Source organism: Coregonus clupeaformis, chromosome 20 (assembly GCF_020615455.1).
Source record: "Coregonus clupeaformis isolate EN_2021a chromosome 20, ASM2061545v1, whole genome shotgun sequence".
Taxonomy (NCBI): Eukaryota; Metazoa; Chordata; class Actinopteri; order Salmoniformes; family Salmonidae; genus Coregonus; species Coregonus clupeaformis.
In genome coordinates this window covers 28,555,630-28,578,955 of record NC_059211.1, presented here as the reverse complement: position 1 = coordinate 28,578,955, position 23,326 = coordinate 28,555,630, and the positions used below count along the sequence as shown (strand labels likewise).

General features: G+C 43.4%; 1 protein-coding gene across 1 annotated transcript in view; it reads right to left on the bottom strand.

Moving 5' to 3' along the window:
- sgip1a (SH3GL interacting endocytic adaptor 1a) overlaps positions 1-23,326 on the bottom strand; it is an 85,520-nt gene that overhangs the window by 27,076 nt on the left and 35,118 nt on the right. The window contains exons 4-8 of the mRNA XM_041840102.2: positions 8,441-8,513; positions 7,136-7,160; positions 5,644-5,709; positions 5,118-5,184; positions 4,233-4,417 (exon numbers count right to left, since the gene is read on the bottom strand). Coding sequence (XP_041696036.2) covers positions 4,233-4,417; positions 5,118-5,184; positions 5,644-5,709; positions 7,136-7,160; positions 8,441-8,513 — 416 coding nt within the window. The remainder of the gene's footprint in view (positions 1-4,232; positions 4,418-5,117; positions 5,185-5,643; positions 5,710-7,135; positions 7,161-8,440; positions 8,514-23,326) is intronic.

Sequence of the window (23,326 nt, the reverse complement as noted above, 5' to 3'; positions counted from 1 at the left end):
ATACAAAATAAATAAACACATTTTTGGGGAGGGGCCACCTACTGGGCTGGGGCCCTAAGCGACCGCTTATGCCTGGAGCCGGCCTTGTGGCTTAGACTCAAACACCCCACTGTTGGCAAAGGGATAACTGTCATTGGTTTTTGTGGGCTGCTTAGAGACAGCTGCCTTGTCTTAAACTCCACTCCAGTAATTGGTAGTCAGTCAACTGAGGTCACAGCAGAAGGCTAAAGACCTGCCAGCCACCATCTCTCCTCTCTCCCCAACATCCCTACCATCAGCAGTTGTGTAGTAGAGGGTAAACTAACCCATGTCTCCCTAGCTCACTGTCATTCCAGGGATATGTATGGAATTGGCTCTGAGATACTCCCATTCACTCCCAGACAGGCATACAGTGGGGGAAAAAAGTATTTAGTCAGCCACCAATTGTGCAAGTTCTCCCACTTAAAAAGATGAAAGAGGCCTGTAATTTTAATCATAGGTACACGTCAACTATGACAGACAAATTGAGAAAACAAAATCCAGAAAATCACATTGTAGGATTTTTAATGAATTTATTTGCAAATTATGGTGGAAAACAAGTATTTGGTCACCTACAAACAAGCAAGATTTCTGGCTCTCACAGACCTGTAACTTCTTCTTTAAGAGGCTCCTCTGTCCTCCACTCGTTACCTGTATTAATGGCACCTGTTTGAACTTGTTATCAGTATAAAAGACACCTGTCCACAACCTCAAACAGTCACACTCCAAACATAGTGGTATGGCCAAGACCAAAGAGCTGTCAAAGGACACCAGAAACAGAATTGTAGACCTGCACCAGGCTGGGAAGACTGAATCTGCAATAGGTAAGCAGCTTGGTTTGAAGAAATCAACTGTGGGAGCAATTATTAGGAACTGGAAGACATACAAGACCACTGATAATCTCCCTTGATCTGGGGCTCCACGCAAGTTCTCACCCCGTGGGGTCAAAATGATCACAAGAACAGTGAGCAAAAATCCCAGAACCACACGGGGGGACCTAGTGAATGACCTGCAGAGAGCTGGGACCAAAGTAACAAAGCCTACCATCAGTAACACACTACGCAGCCAGGGACTCAAATCCTGCAGTGCCAGACGTGTCCCCCTGCTTAAGCCAGTACATGTCCAGACCCGTCTTAAGTTTGCTAGAGTGCATTTGGATGATCCAGAAGAGGATTGGGAGAATGTCATATGGTCAGTTGAAACCAAAATATAACTTTTTGGTAAAGACTCAACTCGTCGTGTTTGGAGGACAAAGAATGCTGAGTTGCATCCAAAGAACACCATACCTACTGTGAAGCATGGGGGTGGAAACATCATGCTTTGGGGCTGTTTTTCTGCAAAGGGACCAGGACGACTGATCCGTGTAACGGAAAGAATGAATGGGGCCATGTATCGTGAGATTTTTACTGAAAACCTCCTTCCATCAGCAAGGGCATTTATTTATTTTATTTTTTATTTATTTTTTTTCACCTTTATTTAACCAGGTAAGCCAGTTGAGAACAAGTTCTCATTTACAACTGCGACCTGGCCAAGATAAAGCAAAGCAGTGCAATAAAAACAACAACACAGAGTTAAATATGGGGTAAAACAAAATATAAAGTCAAAAATACAACATAAAATATATATACAGTGTGTGCAAATGTAGCAAGTTATGGAGGTAAGGCAATAAATAGGCTATAGTGCAAAATAATTACAATTAGTATCAACACTGGAATGATAGATGTGCAAGAGATGATGTGCAAATAGAGATACTGGGGTACAAATGAGCAAAATAAATAACAATATAGGGATGAGGTAGTTGGGCGGGCTAATTTCAGATGGGCTGTGTACAGGTGCAGTGATCGGTAAGGTGCTCTGACAACTGATGCTTAAAGTTAGTGAGGGAGATAAGTGTCTCCAGCTTCAGAGATTTTTGCAATTTGTTCCAGTCATTGGCAGCAGAGAACTGGAAGGAATGGCGGCCAAAGGAGGTGTTGGCTTTGGGGATGACCAGTGAGATATACCTGCTGGAGCACATACTACGGGTGGGTGTTGCTATGGTGACCAATGAGCTAAGATAAGGCGGGGATTTGCCTAGCAGTGATTTATAGATGGCCTGGAGCCAGTGGGTTTGGCGACGAATATGTAGTGAGGACCAGCCAACAAGAGCGTACAGGTCACAGTGGTGGGTAGCATATGGGGCTTTGGAGACAAAACGGATGGCACTGTGATAGACTACATCCAATTTGCTGAGTAGAGTGTTGGATGCTATTTTGTAAATGACATCGCCGAAGTCAAGGATCGGTAGGATAGTCAGTTTTACGAGGGCATGTTTGGCAGCATGAGTGAAGGAGGGCTTTGTTGCGAAATAGGAAACCGATTCTAGATTTAACTTTGGATTGGAGATTCTTAATGTGAGTCTGAAAGGAGAGTTTACAGTCTAACCAGACACCTAGGTATTTGTAGTTGTCCACATACTCTAGGTCAGACCCGTCGAGAGTAGTGATTCTAGTCGGGTGGGCGGGTGCCAGCAGCGTTCGATTGAAGAGCATGCATTTAGTTTTACTAGTGTTTAAGAGCAGTTGGAGGCTACTGAAGGAGTGTTGTATGGCATTGAAGCTCGTTTGGAGGTTTGTTAACACAGTGTCCAATGAAGGGCCAGATGTATACAAAATGGTGTCGTCTGCGTAGAGGTGGATCTGAGAGTCACCAGCAGCAAGAGCGACATCATTGATATACACGGAGAAAATAGTCGGCCCAAGAATTGAACCCTGTGGCACCCCCATAGAGACTGCCATAGGTCCAGACAACAGGCCCTCCGATTTGACACATTGAACTGTATCTGAGAAGTAGTTGGTGAACCAGGCGAGGCAGTCATTTGAGAAACCAAGGCTATTTAGTCTGCCAATAAGAATGCGGTGGTTGACAGAGTCGAAAGCCTTGGCCAGGTCGATGAAGACGGCTGCACAGTACTGTCTATTATCGATTGCGGTTATAATATCGTTTAGGACCTTGAGCGTGGCTGAAATGCACCCATGACCAGCTCGGAAACTGGATTGCATAGCGGAGAAGGTACGGTGGGATTCGAAATGGTCGGTGATCTGTTTGTTAACTTGGCTTTCAAAAACGTTCGAAAGGCAGGGCAGGATGGATATGGGTCTGTAACAGTTTGGATCTTTCAGCATGACAATGATCCCAAACACACCGCCCGGGCAACGAAGGAGTGGCTTCGTAAGAAGCATTTCAAGGTCCTGGAGTGGCCTAGCCAGTCTCCAGATCTCAACCCCATAGAAAATCTTTGGAGGGAGTTGAAGGTCCGTGTTGCCCAGCGACAGCCCCAAAACATCACTGCTCTAGAGGAGATCTGCATGGAGGAATGGGCCAAAATACCAGCAACAGTGTGTGAAAACCTTGTGAAGACTTACAGAAAACGTTTGACCTGTGTCATTGCCAACAAAGGGTATATAACAAAGTATTGAGAAACTTTTGTTATTGACCAAATACTTATTTTCCACCATAACTTGCAAATAAATTCATTAAAAATCCTACAATGTGATTTTCTGGAAATTTTTTCCTCATTTTGTCTGTCATAGTTGACGTGTACCTATGATTAAAATTACAGGCCTCTCTCATCTTTTTAAGTGGGAGAACTTGCACAATTGGTGGCTGACTAAATACCTTTTTTCCCCACTGTATGTACTCCCGAGTGGCGCAGTGGTCTAAGGCAGTGCTAGCTGTGCCACTAGAGATCCTGGTTTGAATCCAGGCTCTGTCGTAGCCGCGACCGGGAGACCAATGGGGCGGCGCACAATTGGCCCAGAGTTGTCCAGGGTAGGGGAGGGAATGGCCGGCAGGGATGTAGCTCAGTTGGTAGAGCATGGTGTTTGCAACGCCAGGGTTGTGGGTTCGATTCCCACGGGGGGGGGGGGCCAGTATGAAAAATAAAATAATGTATGCACTAACTGTAAGTCGCTCTGGATAAGAGCGTCTGCTAAATGACTTAAATGTAATATGCGTGGGGTAATGAGGAGAAAATAAATGTAAACAACATGCAGTGAGACAGAGAATCAAATAAAGACACATACAGTAAGAAATGTATTGTGAGCTGTGGAAAGAACTTCCCTAATGAGCAACAGAACAGTCAAACAGATACAACAGTTCAAACACATTCTAGAATACAGTTCTATAGTCTTACTCCATAACAACACAGTAACGTGAGGGAGAGAGGTACTCACCAGAGGAGAGGGAAACAGCGCTATGTTGCCTATGGAGGCTTTCAGTTCATCTACCGACGGGGCCAAACAGTTGGCACTTTCCGCTGGTAACGGTTTGATCTTGATCTTAAACTTTTTATGGAGGTCCTCCTCTCCCTCCGACTCGCTGGAGGAGAAGAAGTGTTCTTTGGGGGGTTTGGGGCCAGGTGGGTCTCCGTTAAGGACAGTAATGGTTTGAATGTTGAAGGTCATAGGTGATAGATAGGTCACTTACATTGTGTTTCTAGGAGTAGGGTGAAGTTGCCCCTAGACGCTGATCTGGGGTCAGTTTAGCATTTTCCCCACTCATATTTAAGGTTAGGATTGGGGGAGGAGAAAGCTGATCCTAGAGCTCTACCAAATAGCAGATACTACAGCATCTAATCAGGAGACTGTAGAATCTCCTCACAGAACTGCAGGTTTCCCAAAGTTTGGCAAATCTCCCAGAAGTATCAGACTACTCATTACATAGTAATTCCAGGAAGCGTGCCGTTAGCTGTTATTGAGTTGAAGTGATGCTCAGTTTGTCTGTTTGTTATTGAGTTGAGATGAGATGAGATGATGCTTGATGGTCTCGCAGTTGATTTGTACTGATAGGCTGTTCTGTGGTGGCCTGGCTGTCGTGATTCACAGTTAAGTGTTTACCACACTAGTTCTGATCTAGTCAGACAGTCGTTCACTAATTCAGTCAGTCAGACAGACTGACAGACAAACAGACCAACAGAAACAAGTACAAACGGATACAGACTAACATACAGTGATATAGAGTGTAGTATTTGGTGTAGGTACACTATTATTACTCTGTAATGTGATGTAGTTCATGTCTAGCTCTATTAGGGTGTATAGTAGATATATGATAAAGGATATGTGATCCTGGCACCTCCTCCTCGTCTGGCCTGAGACTGTAACCTTCATCGTCCACCGTAGGGGTGTTCTGAAACACACAGAGCAACAGACACACCATATTTACACCATGCTAATCTGGGTTGGGCTCAATTCCATTTCAATTCAGTCAATTCAGGAATTAAACTGAAAATCATGTGCTACGTGCTTGTTACAAGGGTAGAATAATAATTGTTGCTTTACTTACATACTGTATCTGTCCCAGTCTAATTAGGGTTGGGCTCAATTCCATTTCAATTCTGTAAATTCAGTTTACTTTCTGAATTGATTGAATTGACCTGGAATTGACCCCAACCCTGATGCTACATTGACATACCCCCAGAATCTTTAGAAACTACAGTAAGACAGTAACAGATGGGTCAGAATAATATCTATTCTCTATAACATATATATATGTAAGGGTATGCCAATAACATAATCATTGATTATTGATTATTTTGAATCATGTGCTATATGAGCTTGTTCAAAGGGAAGAATGCTGGTTCCTTACATATCTGTCCCAGTCGATCTCATCAGAGAACCCATTGACAGCTGCTCCATTGGCCCTCTTCTGTGACTGAAAACAGAACATCATGACATCACAGTGAATCCCACCAATCAGAATCATGAATACTCAACTCATGCACTACTATACTATTGAGTGATTGGCTACCGCTACTCGACGGCGATGCTACCTATCGGGCAACTAGGTGCATTAAGCTCTAGTGGAGTCTGGTAGTAGAGTGACTATCCTACACTAGAGGGGACTGCATAGTGTTCAATACCGATTCAATCTCCTGGGGATGCTGAATGATGACGGTCCACAACACAGAGAATACAAATACAATACAAATCATGTAACAGTTAACAAGTTATCCAATAGACTCATTTCATTTGATTCTAGAGTCTATTAAAAAGGGACACTGTAATGTTACAATGCTGATTCACCTAGAGGACTGAGACAGTCTTAAAACAACAGTATTAAAGCAAGCTTGTAAAATAGGCAGTCATGTCTTCCTCCTTCCAGCAATGCCATTAAACTTCTTTATTGAAAAGGTAATGAACTAAGATATTATGGACTATGTCTCAGCTGAACAAGTTGTCTGATTAATTCATTGGATAAAACATGAACTATGGAACCCTGACCTGTTCACCGGACGTGCTACCTTGTCCCAGACCTGCTGTTTTCAACTCTCTCTCTCTACCGCACCTGCTATTTCAACCTCTAAATGCCCGGCTATGAAAAGCCAAGTGACGTTTACTCCTGATGTACTGACCTGTTGCAACCTCTACAACCACTGTGATTATTATTTGACCCTGCTGGTCATCAAAATCTGGCCTTAATGGCCATGTACTGTTATATTCTCCACCCGGCACACCCAGAAGGGGACTGGCCACCCCTCAGAGCCTGGTTCCTCTCTAGGTTTCTTCCTAGGTTTCTGCCTTTCTAGTGAGTTTTTCCTAGCCACCGTGCTTCTACATCTGCATTACTTGTTGTTTGGGGTTTTAGGCTGGGTTTCTGTATAGCACTTTGTGACATCTGCTGATGTAATACAATTTGATTGATTGATTGATTGATTGATCACTGCACCTGTACACAGCCCATCTGAAATTAGCCCACCCAACTACCTCATCCCTATATTGTTATTTATTTAGCTTTTTTGCACCCCAGTATCTCTATTTGCACATAATCTCTTGCACATCTAGCATTCCAGTGTTAATACTATTGTAATTATTCTGCACTATAGCCTATTTATTGCCTTACCTCCATAACTTGCTACATTTGCACACACTGTATATATATTTTCTGTTGTATTTCTGACTTTATGTTTTTTACCCCATATGTAACTCTGTGTTGTTTTTTATTGCACTACTTTGCTTTATCTTGGCCAGGTCGCAGTTGTAAATGAGAACCTGTTCTCAACTGGCTTACCTGGTTAAATAAAGGTGAAATAAAAAAAACAAAAAAATAAATAATTGATGAACGATTGTGGGATACTTACACCCCCATCTCTGTCAGGGGACCCCCTGGGAAGAAAAGAGAGAGAAAGAGAAAAAAGAAAGGGGAAGGCGAGAGGGAGAGAGAGAGGGACAAAGAGAAAGTAAGGATCTTGAAATCCACTCACCATATATAATAAAATAGTTTCTATTCAAACTGAAGTGCACTGCCAATTAGCAAAGCAGCTCACTGGAATATCACAGTCTATAGGGGCTTTCTCAGGGAAAACTTTACCCACACACAAATAAATACACACACGCACACACGCACACACGCACACACAGACGCGCGCGCGCACACGCACAGCAACATCAGACCTATCAGATCTCAGGAGTCATGATTCAAAATGAAAAGCTATCATGCACATACAACCCAGTGAGGTGAATCAATACGTCCCAAACAGTATTAGAGAAAAGGCCTGGGCCAGGTAGTGATTGATCACAGTGCTGAGCCTCAGCTACAGTTAGTTTCACAGAGGCATGGGCACAGCCTACAGCTGTCAAGGCAACTGTCATCGCATGAGCGGACATTACGTCTCAAACTGTAGAGCTCCTCAGGTGGAACGTTCATGTTCATGGTCAATAGAACCTCAACTCCCTCGATGGAATATCCACAGCCAGTGGAATCATCTTTGGATGACTGCTGTGTATGTGAATGTGCGAGTGTGGGTGTGTTTGTGAGTGTGAGTCTGTGTGTGTATGTGAATGTGTGAGTGTGAGTTAGACTGGTAGACTTACAGTGTGAGTTAGACTGGTAGACTTACAGTGTGAGTTAGACTGGTAGACTTACAGTGTGAGTTAGACTGGTAGACTTACAGTGTGAGTTAGACTGGTAGACTTACAGTGTGAGTTAGACTGGTAGACTTACAGTGTGAGTTAGTCTGGTAGATTTACAGTGTGAGTTAGACTGGTAGACTTACAGTGTGAGTTAGACTGGTAGACTTACAGTGTGAGTTAGACTGGTAGACTTACAGTGTGAGTTAGACTGGTAGACTTACAGTGTGAGTTAGACTGGTAGACTTACAGTGTGAGTTAGACTGGTAGACTTACAGTGTGAGTTAGACTGGTAGATTTACAGTGTGAGTTAGACTGGTAGACTTACAGTGTGAGTTAGACTGGTAGACTTACAGTGTGAGTTAGACTGGTAGACTTACAGTGTGAGTTAGACTGGTAGACTTACAGTGTGAGTTAGACTGGTAGACTTACAGTGTGAGTTAGACTGGTAGATTTACAGTGTGAGTTAGACTGGTAGACTTACAGTGTGAGTTAGACTGGTAGACTTACAGTGTGAGTTAGACTGGTAGACTTACGTGGAGTCATTGTCCTTGTCTCCCTTCTCTTTCTTCCGTATCCCAAAGGCCTTCCTGGTACGCTTTTTCAATCCTGAGGACAAACCAGAGGAGAGAGATGGTTAAGTGTGTGAAGAACAGATCAAACACAGTCCCACACACAGACGCCACGCATGCGTGCAGACGCACGCACGCACGCACACACGCACACACACACACTCAGTCAGGTTCCGAGCACACAAAATCAACAAGTAGCACCATCAAAGATCAAAAGTCAGAGACGTCCCTGCTGTGTCGATGTGTCTGTGTCCATCTATGTGTATTCATAGAGTTCCAGCCAGGTTATACTCTCCAGTGTCTGAACAGAGGCCCAGACCTGTGGTCCAGTGGATCAAGGTTGAGCTTTTCATCTATTATTGAGTAGCAGAACGCTCTGTGAAGGCTAATATTCATTCACATCTCAGATGGTCCTCATGGCCAATGCAGATGGATCCCTGTCTGTTGATCATTGATCTGTCAAGGCCCCTTCCTCTGATACTGGCTCTGCTCTGGCTAAATTAGTACTGTCTAAATTAGTACTCTGTCTAAATTAGTACTCTGTCTAAATTACTTCTCTATCTAAATTCCTTCTCTGTCTAGATAGTCCTCTGGCTAAATGAGTACTCTGTGTAAATTACTCCTCTGTGTAAATTACTCCTCTGGCTAAATTAGGACTCTGGCGCCAATCAGTGCTCTGGTTAAATTAGTACTCTGGCTAAATTAGTACTCTGGCTAAATTACTTCTCGGTCTAAATTACTTATTGGTCTAAATTACTTCTTGGTCTAAATTTGTACTCCATCTAAATGAGTACTCTGTCTAAATGAGTACTCTGGCTAAATTACTTCTCTGGCTAAATAAGTTAGTAGTCTAAGTTAGTAGTCTAAGTTAGTACTCTGTCTAAATTCTGACTCTACTCAGTCTAAATCAATACCCTGTGTCATCAACAGACATATAGTAACTCATATTATAGCCAATGAGTAGGGAGGAACCTGGCACCTACTTCTGTCTACACTACATCCTCACTTATTATGTTACAAAGTACAACAGAGAATGGCTGATAACTACCTTTACAGCAGGGAAAATAGTCACTTTCTCTCAGCAAACAGAAATCAAGACGATTCTGCTTCATTAGATCTGAAACCTGCCATGATACAAGCCTATTAAAACATGAACTCAGAAGGGAAGCTAACTTAATTGCTCTTCCTCCATATTCAGACCAAAGAGACTGGAACCGACTGAAATGACTTGGAACAGTATACTAAAGCAGTACAGCAACTGTTAAAGGCTCAGTGCAGTCAAAAACGTGATTTTGCTGTGTTTTATATATATTTCCACACTATGAGGTTGGAATAATATTGTGAAAATTATGATGCCATTTTAGTGTAAGAGCTGTTTGAAAAGACTGCCTGAAATGTCAGCCTGTTTTGACATCACAAGGCAGTAAATTAGTTAATTGACCAATAAGAAAGAGAGTTCCAAACTTCTCTGCCAATAACAACTAGTTGTCCGTTTTTCCATCCCAACTCAGACCACTCCCAGACAGTCCTCGAAAATTCTTGCTTGAGAAATTGCTCTTTGCTAAGAAGCTATTTTTGTTTCTTTTTACAATTTTAATAGAAAACAATCACAGCAAGGTACTTAATTGTTACCAAGAAATGATTTGATATTGAGACAAAAACGGCTGCATTGGACCTTTAAGATTAAGTAGCTCTTACAGAGACTGAAATTGGCATAACTTCCTGGGCATATTTTCTTTCCAATTTTCTGTGTAGACTATTTCAAAGAGAGTAGGACTATCATCTATCTACTGTACACAATTCTCCAATCCATTCTTACCCAAAATGAATGCCCAGTTATCTCCCTGCATTTCTGGTCCCAATGTCATTTTGCCTCTGCCTGTCGTCTCACACCTCCACCTCTCCTAGTACAGTGTAACATGCACTGGTGGAACAAGAGCCCTGGAGTGTGTCTGCACGAAGCAGCATCGCACGTACGCACACACACACACGCACGCACGCACACACGCACACACACACACACACACACACACAGTACAGTATCTTTATCCCAACCCTGTAGGCCAGTGCTTGAATTCAACACCAGTGACTCAACTCATGAATAAACAACAAATGCCAGAGTCGACGAATGAATAATCAACCCAGCACAGGGAGGAGGCCCATCTCCATGCAATCTCCCAAGGCACAGTCTAAACATGCCTCATCTGTAGTATGCAAAATGAAACTGCCAGAAGTCCAAGAGATACGTGACAAGAGTTAAAATATGCCTCTGTCTGTCTGTCTCTTCCTCCTCAGATATCCAGTATCTTAGGTACCTGTTCCTGTCTGTCTACAGGCTCTGTGAAGACCTGTCACTACCTGCCACTGTCCTTCTGGGTGTCTGTTAGTACCTGCTCCTGTCTGTCTACAGGCTCTGTGAAGACCTGTCACTACCTGCCACTGTCCTTCTGGGTGTCTGTTAGTACCTGTTCCTGTCTGTCTACAGGCTCTGTGAAGACCTGTCACTACCTGCCACTGTCCTTCTGGGTGTCTGTTAGTACCTGCTCCTGTCTGTCTACATGCTCTGTGAAGACCTGTCACTACCTGCCACTGTCCTTCTGGGTGTCTGTTAGTACCTGCTCCTGTCTGTCTACATGCTCTGTGAAGACCTGTCACTACCTGCCACTGTCCTTCTGGGTGTCTGTTAGTACCTGCTCCTGCCTCTGTCACAGTCACTGTCCCTGCTGGGTTTCAGGTTACCTTTCACAGCCTCCCACCGCCTCTGTCACAGCCTCACCCAGCCTCTGTCACAGCCTCACCCCGCCTCTGTCACAGCCTCACCCAGCCTCTGTCACAGCCTCATTCCCTGACTCAACCTCTTCCTCTGTCACTGCTACAATCTCCCCCATGGGAGAACCCTTTGAAGAACCCTTTTTGGTTCCAGGTAAAACCCTGTTGGGTTCAATGTAGAACCCCTTCCACAGAGGGGGCCACATTAACTCCCAGCCAATAAGAGAGCAAGAACAGGAGTGCCACCTGACTCAAACGACAGGAACAGGAAGAGGGCAGAGGGCGGAGGGAAGAGGGCGGAGGGCAGAGGATGGAGGGGGTAAACACTAGTTAACTATGGATGGCATCTGGGCAACTGAGAGGGAGCAGAGAATACACAGTGTAGAAAATAGAGGGAGGGAGGTGTCTTCATCTGCAGTGGAGAATGCAGGCAGTTCTGTCTTTCTACTTTTCAGCATTCCATTTTGGTATGTCTTGGTATCTCTTCATCTAAGGTATCCCTGTTTCTGTTTCTCTCAATCCCCCAATAGGTTTCTTTGAATCTGGAGATCTATTCCAAACCAAACAAAAAGTCCTAAAACGAATCAGAACTGTCAAAACAACTTCCAACGGTGATCAGTCCTGAGATAAGACAGTTTGAGGCATCTTCAACATTTTAACCAGAGCAGGTTCTCTCAGTTTTGACAGACAGCTTGTTGCTAGTTTGCTGCCTGGAAATTCTGCATGCATAAAACAGTCCTAGAAATAAGGGTAGCATAGACAAGACAGGATCTCTCAGAGACTCTAACCCCATGAACACTCTGGGGCCACACACTGGTAGTGATCTACAATGCTACTCTCTACAATAGCTCTGTTATTGCTGTGCTTTACTAGATGTCTGTACCTTGGCTACCATGTGAGTTCTGTGCTTGTGTTTCTGTACCTTGGCTACCCTGTGAGTTCTGTGCTTGTGTTTCTGTACATTGGCTACCCTGTGAGTTCTGTGCTTGCGTCTGGCTTCCTGTGTGTCTAGAGTGCATGGTGACAGTGTTGTGTGCTCTTCTGTATTCTGAGCAACACAGTGTGAATGTCGTGTGCCCTTCTGTATTCTGAGCAACACAGTGTGAATGTTGTGTGCCCTTCTGTATTCTGAGCAACACAGTGTGAATGTTGTGTGCCCTTCTGTATTCTGAGCAACACAGTGTGAATGTCGTGTGCTCTTCTGTATTCTGAGCAACACAGTGTGAATGTCGTGTGCCCTTCTGTATTCTGAGCAACACAGTGTGAATGTCGTGTGCCCTGCTGTATTCTGAGCAACACAGTGTGAATGTCGTGTGCTCTTCTGTATTCTGAGCAACACAGTGTGAATGTCGTGTGCCCTTCTGTATTCTGAGCAACACAGTGTGAATGTTGTGTGCCCTTCTGTATTCTGAGCAACACAGTGTGAATGTTGTGTGTCCTTCTGTATTCTGAGCAACACAGTGTGAATGTTGTGTGCCCTTCTGTATTCTGAGCAACACAGTGTGAATGTTGTGTGCCCTTCTGTATTCTGAGCAACACAGTGTGAATGTTGTGTGCCCTTCTGTATTCTGAGCAACACAGTGTGAATGTTGTGTGCCCTTCTGTATTCTGAGCAACACAGTGTGAATGTTGTGTGCCCTTCTGTATTCTGAGCAACACAGTGTGAATGTTGTGTGCCCTTCTGTATTCTGAGCAACAGTGTGAATGTTGTGTGCCCTTCTGTATTCTGAGCAACACAGTGTAAATGTTGTGTGCCCTTCTGTATTCTGAGCAACACCGTGTGAATGTTGTGTGCCCTTCTGTATTCTGAGCAACACTGTGTGAATGTTGTGTGCCCTTCTGTACTCTGAGCAACACCGTGTGAATGTTGTGTGCCCTTCTGTATTCTGAGCAACACTGTGTGAATGTTGTGTGCCCTTCTGTACTCTGAGCAACACAGTGTGAATGTTGTGTGCCCTTCTGTATTCTGAGCAACACAGTGTGAATGTCGTGTGCTCTTCTGTATTCTGAGCAACACAGTGTGAATGTCGTGTGCCCTTCTGTATTCTGAGCAACACAGTGTGAATGTCGTGTGCCCTGCTGTATTCTGAGCAACACAGTGTGAATGTCGTGTGCTCTTCTGTATTCTGAGCAACACAGTGTGAATGTCGTGTGCCCTTCTGTATTCTGAGCAACACAGTGTGAATGTCATGTGCCCTTCTGTATTCTAAGCAACACCGTGTGAATGTCGTCTGCCCTTCTGTATTCTGAGCAACACAGTGTGAATGTTGTGTGCCCTTCTGTATTCTGAGCAACACAGTGTGAATGTTGTGTGTCCTTCTGTATTCTGAGCAACACAGTGTGAATGTTGTGTGCCCTTCTGTATTCTGAGCAACACAGTGTGAATGTTGTGTGCCCTTCTGTATTCTGAGCAACACAGTGTGAATGTTGTGTGCCCTTCTGTATTCTGAGCAACACAGTGTGAATGTTGTGTGCCCTTCTGTATTCTGAGCAACACAGTGTGAATGTTGTGTGCCCTTCTGTATTCTGAGCAACACAGTGTGAATGTTGTGTGCCCTTCTGTATTCTGAGCAACAGTGTGAATGTTGTGTGCCCTTCTGTTTTCTGAGCAACACAGTGTAAATGTTGTGTGCCCTTCTGTATTCTGAGCAACACCGTGTGAATGTTGTGTGCCCTTCTGTATTCTGAGCAACACCGTGTGAATGTTGTGTGCCCTTCTGTACTCTGAGCAACACCGTGTGAATGTTGTGTGCCCTTCTGTATTCTGAGCAACACCGTGTGAATGTTGTGTGCCCTTCTGTATTCTGAGCAACACAGTGTGAATGTTGTGTGCCCTTCTGTATTCTGAGCAACACAGTGTGAATGTTGTGTGCCCTTCTGTATTCTGAGCAACACAGTGTGAATGTTGTGTGCCCTTCTGTATTCTGAGCAACACAGTGTGAATGTTGTGTACCCTTCTGTATTCTGAGCAACACAGTGTGAATGTTGTGTGCCCTTCTGTATTCTGAGCAACACCGTGTGAATGTTGTGTGCCCTTCTGTATTCTGAGCAACACCATGTGAATGTTGTGTGCCCTTCTGTATTCTGAGCAACACAGTGTGAATGTTGTGTGCCCTTCTGTATTCTGAGCAACACAGTGTGAATGTTGTGTGCCCTTCTGTATTCTGAGCAACACAGTGTGAATGTTGTGTGCCCTTCTATCTTTATGTGTCTCTCTCTGGGTTTAACTGTAGTCTGGAGATGTTGACTGTCTGATTCAGACCCCCAAAGCCTTCAGCAGTCTGGACCAGGGAATCCCTGCAGTGCCGAGGATAATTAAGATAGCTATGATCTTAAAGCAAACACACACAAACACAGACATGCGCATGTACAAACACACACACTGTCCCCCTCTCTCTCCCCTTAGCTGGTGACTGGGCTCATTTAGGGAGATCGCTAACTCTGGGCAGGAGAAGCAGAGACTGTTTCACAAGCTGTTTTAAAGGGAGAGAGCTGGAGAGGCTGGAGAGACTCTTTATCCATAGTGAACCAGACTCAGGCTGTCTGCCAGGAGGGCCCTCCACACAGACAGGCAGCAGGGAGGGGGAGACAAGTGTCCTGTCAATACTAAGTAGAAGAACATGGCACACACTGAGGAAACAGAGAAACAGGTGTCTGGTAACTCAAACCTATGACTGGTCATTCTAGGAAGGTGTGTGGTCAGTCACTCAGACATGTGCAGTCGTTGTAGGAAGGTGTGAATTGATGGGGGTGTGGGTGGTCACTAGGGTTGTGACGGTCATGACATTATGTCAGCCGGTTATTGTCATGCAAATGACTCCCGGCCTGATGGTAATTGACCATCAATTAACACAAACATGCGTAGCATCTCCCATAAGCCATGCCATAGGCTGTAGGCTAGTTCATTTAGCAGACAAGATATGGTTAAGTCCCGTGCCATTATTTTATATTATATGACTCTTGGCAGCAGTAAGAAAGCCATCGCCATCTGCGCACATTCATCATAGCCTAGATATATGTTTTTATTACTTCTAAACAAAATACTTTTTGGGGGTTGTCATACGCTTACAATTATGTTTTGATTCTTGCTTGAACAGTCGCTTAGATTATATTTGGTTGTGATCTTTGCAAAATAACTATTTTGAATGCAGCAGTTGTTAGCTAGAATGCTAACACTCATTGATATAGGCTGTAGCAAAAGCTAGCCAAAGAGTCATTTTACTGGTTGAAGTTATAACGGCTTGGTATAACGGCTGGGGAGGACTGGGTATAATGGCTGGGGTGGGCTGGGGTGGGCTGGGGTGGGCTGGGGGAGGGCTGGGGAGGACTGGGTATAATGGCTGGGGTTGGCTGGGGTGGGCTGAGTATAATGGCTGGGGAGGACTGGGTATAACGGTTGGGGAGGACTGGGTATAACGTCTGGGAAGGACTGGGTATAACGGCTGGGGAAGACTGGATATAACGGCTGGGGAAGACTGGGTATAACGGCTGGGGAGGACTGGGTATAACGGCTGGGGAGGACTGAGTATAACGGCTGGGGAGGACTGGTATAACGGCTGGGGAGGACTGGGTATATAGAGGAGATTTAACATGGCTCCAGTGTTGGTCTGAGTCATCCCTGTGAGGATGGAGCAGGAGAGAGAGATGCAGCAGGAGTCTGGCAGACGGGCAGATACGGCTCTATGAACTAACAAATGTGCAGTCACACACACACGCTCGCAGTAGCTGCTCACACATAGGTGCTCTCACAGACACACACAAACACACACATAAAGACACACAAAGACACACAGGCACAATCACGCACACACACTCACACACACAAAGCGATTCTCCATTTTGTGACCTGATGCGATGTCTGATGCCCTGACGTGATTTAAAATGAGATCAGGAAACCTGCTGAGAGATAGGAAGCGTCAGAGAGATAGGAAGACTGGAGGAGGCAGAGGAGAAGATACATCAGAGAGGAGGCTGCCTTTGCACCTGTCTCTTCTTATTTGCAGCAGAAGACTGAAACCCAAAGAAACAGAGAAACAGAGAAACAGAGTGACCTAGAGACAAGGAAACAGAGAGACAGGGAAACAGAGAGACAGGGAAACAGAGACAGAGACAGAGAGACAGGGAAACAGAGAGACAGGGAAACAGAGACAGAGACAGAGAGACAGGGAAACATAGACAGGGACAGAGAGACAGGGAAACAGAGAGACAGGGAAACAGAGAGACAGGGAAACATAGACAGGGACAGAGAGACAGGGAAACAGAGAGACAGGGAAACAGAGAGACAGGGAAACAGAGACAGAGACAGAGAGACAGGGAAACAGAGACACAGGGAAACATAGACAGGGACAGAGAGACAGGGAAACATAGACAGAGAAAGAGAGACAGTGAAACAGAGAGACAGGTAAATATAGACAGAGACAGAGAGACAGTGAAACAGAGAGACAGGGAAACATAGACAGAGAAAGAGAGACAGTGAAACAGAGAGACAGGTAAACATAGACAGAGACAGAGAGACAGGGAAACAGAGAGACAGGGAAACTGATAGATTAATTTGTATTTTAAGAATAATGACTAAAGGATTTCACCCCAAATACAGTATAAATGTGTGAACGGTGTTAGAGTTAGAATGTAGTGTCAACCCACTAACAGAGGGGGGCGGGACTAAACATTCCAGGGTGAAGGGGACTGAGAAAACTGGTTAAAAAAAGCCTCCTAAAGGTGGGCGGAGCAAAGTGCCTTTGTGTGTCAAGGGGTATAAAGCTGTATGTATGTTTTTTGGCGGCAGAGCTCTCCATGATTAAAAATACAGATCATTCTTGCTGGTTGCGGACCTTGAATCATGTATGATTAAAACCAGAGCCTTACAACCCCTGGTAATGATTCAAGCTTAGGTTGAATTAGAGATAGAAATTCTCATGACAAGTGGTCCTTCGAGACGGATCTCAAAATACGTCTTTGTCGTTCTAAGGACGCCGAAACCGTGCACGGGCGGATGATAGCATCCGTACAGAATAGACCTGGCCTTCGACATTAAGGTTATAAACAGGCCGGTGATTAATCTTATGAACGATAAAGACGTTAACGAGATCTGAAAAGCATTTAAATCCCAACTGCTGCAAGGAGAAGGTCAGTAATTTTTATTCATGGATTTTGGTGAGATTATTTGAATTATTTGAATAATAATTCTTGTGGGCAGAGAATAGTTACCAAAATCTCATAAGAGAATTATAAAGGAAGGAAGGGGGGTCTGGAATTGACCCTAGGTGAATAGCTATTACCAAAATAAACTAGTTAATATTGAGATTGTACGAGATACAGTCTTTACAATATAAACAGGAAGGGTGATAATTATCGTCGTGTGAGATAGATACATTAAACAAGTCGAGAGTCATAAACAGCTGGGGATTTGCTCTAACTCTGTCTATTTCATAAAACTGGAGCAGTTACGACCTCTAGGTTACGGATAGTGTTAGCAAAAAATCGTATAAGGTTGTATAAATGTGAGACCCAATGATCCATCGAAATACGTCATAATTGTTTCAAGGAAGGGACTAAAATAAGTCGCATGAGAAAAAAATGGTTGTCCCATCCGTTTAAAACTGGGGTCTTAAAAAACTCTGGGTTACGGGTTGAATAATTTAAATGGTTGATTACAAAAGCAGATCATAACATTTTTCAAAAGTCGCACTATTAATAAGTCCCAAAGGAAATAATTCTTGATTGAATTATTACTAAAGGGGGGGATTTCTTATTTTGCTACCATGGGAAATAAATATTCTAAAGAGGTCCGAGAATTAACGGGGGATGAAAGATATATGTTAGGAAGAGATCGAAGAAATATGTTTTATGGATCCATTTGGGAGAAGAGGTATGGATTTATTGGGCATCTCGATGTGGAGAAATTAGAGGCTAAACTGTGGAACGGATTTGAAGAAACAGCGAGGGGAGGGGCTAGACACAGCGAGAGTATGGCTTTTGGAGAGTCAGGAAAGACTAGAGAATGTTGCTAGAGAGTGTAAGGACCCGTGAAAATACTGTAACAAAACAGGTCATAACCATCGCAACTGCAGAGCTAAGGAAAAGGGCAATGTCCGGGAAATGACAGTCTATTTTTTGGTTCCACGGGTAAAATGTTTGAAGAAGTAATTTGTGTCGTTTAAGAATTGGATAAAAACACCACGAAGCGATTATTTGAGAGGTACCTATACGTATGAACTTTCTCACCCAAACGTAGACGTACGTCATTGGTGAGAAAGTAGAGAATATTTACATTTGCATTTTTGGTCATTTAGCAGACGCTCTTGTCCAGAGCGACTTGCAGGAGCAATTGGGGTTGGGTGCCTTGCTCGGGGGCACATCGTCAGATTTTTCGCCTGGTCGGCTCGGGGATTGGAACCGGCGACCTCTCGGTTGCTGACACGGTGCTCTTGGTTACTGGGCTACCTGCCGCCCCATATGAGTTTAAGGTTGTGCCGTTGTTTGATTATGTGATAAGGTTATGTGATAAGGTTTAATGGGTAATCGGACCATAACTAATGTGGTTATAGAAGTAATGTATAAATAGTAGAGCGCCAATAGAGGGTTCAATTGAACTATTATGTTTTGTTTGTCTCAATGTTGTTGAATGGCATAAGGTGAAATCTGTGTGTATGAGGGAATTCAACGGCTGGTATGAATGGTAACCGGATACTACTGAGTATTTGGTTTGTTGATGTTGAATGGAAGATTTGAAGCGTGGTTGGGGTTAAATAGAAAGACTCACTTATTCAATAGGGAATGGGTGTAGGGAGAGAGAGTTTTTACGTGTATTAAAAGTTGAATTAGATAGCTTTAGAAGTATTCTAGATAGGTCTATGAAAATATGTTACAAGTACGAATGACATTATTTCCTAAGAAGGAAGATGGTTAGGGCAGGTCCCCGCGCCTCCCCCGTTGTGTAGGAAGGAGCAGGGGGGGGAGGGGTGAGAGACAGCACATAGTTCAGATGATAGGAATATCATTAAATGTATGCTTATCAACGATATCAAGTATTTGTTTTATTAATTAGGGCAGAATCAGAGAGAACAGTTAAAGAAATTGAATAGCGAACTGAAATAGCGATAGAGCTGTGAAAATTGAGTTGAGGACAAAGGAGAATAATTTATTGCTCTGGTTAGCGGGAAAAAATTGAGACAGTCCAGCGAGTTAGATTGAGCTGTAAGATTTGAAGTAGAGGTCTAAAGACTTGACTGGAAGGAAGTGCTTTGATGAATTCTAATGGTTATTACTTTATTGTATAGGTTGGGTAACACCAGTGGTGTATGAAAATAAGTGGTGAATTCTAAAACGATAATTTGGTTTCGTTACGTGAACAATGGGATATCGTTTTTACTATTAGGATGATGGATTGAATAAACATTGGTTATAAGTATGAAGTTATTAAACAATAGGTTTATATTTTAAGAACATCAATGCAACAGGTTGCAATGATTAAAGTAATAGTAAATTGGGAATATAAAGGTAAAAATAACTGAATTGTGTAATAGCCTCAGAGAGACATGCAATCCATCATGAGCAGAATAACAGACAGGACAGAGCCAAGAAAGAGCAGAAAGGAGCAGAGTACCTAATGGCCACTCTTGGGGAAATAGCGGGTATAAGGCAGGGAAAAGTGAAGGCTACAGCGGGGGAGGTCGATGCTTCAACTGTAACAAAGGAGGGCATTTCGCCAGAGAGTGTGAGGCCCCATGCAGATACTGTGGTAAGACAGGCCATAACTATTTTCAATGCAGACCCAGGGGAGGAGGAAAGAAAGAAAGGAGAGAGAAGCCTAACAGACGTCTATTTCCCAGCTTTGAGCGTGAGGAAGATAAGGCGTGACTAGTCCTTGAGGGAGAAAGAGTAGAACCCTTTGATCCAAATTGTGAGGTGTTTGAATTGGCTACTATTGACTTAGCACTTCAACATGAACAATAGAAGGGGAGAAAGATTTTCCTAGGGGGTTGATCAAATAATTGATAATGGATCATTTGACATGAGATCACATGTAGCAGATTTAGGGTAATCAATTAAATAATCATTGTATACTCGAGGAATTTTGAGTGGTTTTATGGATTAGTTATGAGGAATTAGATTGATACAAACAATTATTGATGGGTTAGGACTGGGGATATCTGTATAATGTTTTGTGTGTACTACCATCTTTAGATTACTGATGGTAATTGAAGGTTAACTAAATGTATAACCAGGAGAAAGAGATTAGCTTATCTCATTGGAATGTTGCCTAGGGCTAGGTGGAGCAGTAGTGAAGTTAGGCAGTGTTTAGGTGGTAAAAGGGAGCTACCAAATTAAGTTGAGCATGGCTATCTTTGATTGTTGTTTTTCAATTGGGTTTTTCAAATAAAAAACAACACACCCAGTATGATGTTTATAAACGGTTGTTATGTTGAATTTAGGGGATTTTCAACAGTTCATAGGTGGTGTTTACTATGCTGTGGGATGGAACGGTTTGTTGGGTGATATTTGAAACATTAAAATAACAGAAGAGGGAGAGAGCTTTCCCTGAATGAAAGATACCTGTTGCTAGTCAATTGTACTAATCTTGGATTACTTTTACGGGATAGAAGTAAGTTGAGATATTATCAAATGTTGTCATTTACATTTCATTTTTATTATGCTTTAATAAACAACAAGTTGGTATTTGAAACTAAATTAATGCAATGAGCTGCAGTAATCAGATGAAGGCACAATCTAATGTGAAACAGCTATTGCCTAGATCATTGATTTAGTAATAAGATCAGGAAGATAGTAGTAATAGGAAGCTGGATAGGATAGGGACTAGCTGTCCAGAAATAGATGAAGAATTATGAGCTTTTTGGGAATGATAGACTGCTGTAAAGCTTGGGTACTCCATTATGTACTGCATACTGGTAAATTAAGTGATCTTATCTATGGGAAGGCAATGGCAGCCCATGGTAAAATCATTTGGAACTCTGAGGAGGAAGAACATTTTATGAAGAGGAAAAAGTTGCTCACTTCCCAAACAGTCTTAGCTTTTCCTACATATAACAGGGATTTTACCCAAATGGTAGAGAGTAAAGAGGGATATGACATTGGTCGTGATTTAAAGATGGTGATGAGGGAGTTTTTTTGGTGGGCTATTAGATATAACTGGGTTAATCACGAACATTGAGTTTTTATTCTTTGTTGCTAGGCAGAAGACTTAGGTGACCTAGGGTAGAAGTGCTTGCTCTTACTTCAATCCATGGCTGTCTTTTGTCTCTCTTCAAACATTGTGAAGGGAGCGGCACCAGGGTTGAGCAGAGTACAGGCTAAAACCTGTCTCTCCTTTGCTATCTTCTTGATTGATTACAGCATGAAGGGGGATTTGTGTTAGGTTTGAAAGATTTAAATATGGACCTGTCATGTCCAACCATCAGTCTTCAGGTCAAGCCCGGGAGAGCCGGGGTAGATCAGAGTTTGAACTAAACATTAGTGTTTTTACAAGATAAGAGATTGATTGATTGGATTACTATTGATTCTGAACTGAATTAAAGTCGAATTTAGCCGCCATAAAAGACAAAGGAAGTGGGAGGAGCAATAAAGAAGCAAGGGACAGTCTCAAAAATAAATAAGGGATGGCAATTGGATGATAAATTACCAATATTAGGTAGGTGGTAATATTGACACATGAGCAGAACCATGTGTCAAGAGGAGGGATGGATGGTAGTGGTAGGGTTAAATAATAAATATGCGAAGGAGAGGACAAAATACTTAAAAAAAAATTTTTTTTTAGATACAGTCTAGAAAGAGAATACTGATGGAAACGGTATGATTAGAGAGCTGTTAAGGAAAACACACAGGAGAGCAGGAAGAAATGGGGTACAAGGTCTACCGATAGTATTAATGACGATCAGGAGAACTCCAGATGAAGAAGGGTTATTGCCATTGGAGAAGGGATTTGGTAGACCATACAGAATGCCCGAGTTAGGAGGACCGGAGAAGGCAGAAATAGAAATTAAGAGCACCCTAGCAGAACACGTGAGAAGGTAGTTTATTAACCACACCGGTATGTCAGAGGTTTTGTGCCCCACAGGTGAACTAAAGGAGAAGGTGACCCACTCTATCTAACCAGGTGACTGGTGAGCATCCAGTCCCTAAAGAAGAAAGACTGGAAGCAGGCCTGTTGGGAAGGGCCCAATCAGGTGATATTGGTCACTGCCTTTGCCATTAGAATAGCAGAAAGAGCAACCTGGGTCCACGTTACCCACTGCAAAAAGGTAAGAACACATACAAGCACCACTGAACACATGCAGAGTTAGAGAGAAGAACTGGACCAATAGGGTCTGGGGATCACCTCTGTTAACGAAGATCTCCTACCCCGACCTATCATCACTGTAGTGTGTTCTCAGGGTGTGAGTATGGAGTGATACCAAGCAGAAAGACTGAGGACAGGAGAGGGTTGGCGGTTTTTGGGAATAGGGGTAACTTGAGCTGCATCATAGTCTCGGCAATGATCTTGATATGTCAAGATCCACCACCAATACGCCTTTCCCTTAACATTGTTAAGAAGGTAAAAGAGAAGAGAAGCGACCCGACATACTGACCGTCAAGGATGAGTGGCCTACAAAATGGGAGTCAGAGAAGGGCAGACTGTCGGATTCAGAATAAGGGTTAGGGACGTAGCCAATGGGTGGGGTACATGTCAATAAGCAAGCAACGTGGGATTATAGAATCCCATTGTATTTATGTTCAGCTCCCTCTGCGGATTGTTCCTGGGCTCAGGTGTTTAGACATTCTGGGGGATGGAGATATGAGACGGGGGGGGCTGGACGTCCAGATGGAGGATAAGAAGGTATAACGACATCCCCACGGAGATGGTAGTAAAAATAGTAAAGGTCACTAAAGAAAACATGAAAATAACTTACTGGGCTTGCGCGGACGAATACGGACGCGATACCTGTCTACGATTATATTTGGTGGAGTTGAAAGAGATGGAGGGCCCAGGTCCTGTCATTAATCCATTAATAGCGATTGACCGAGTAAATCAGTCAAAGGATGACGGAGTCAATTCAACTAACCCGTCCACGATAAAATATTTTC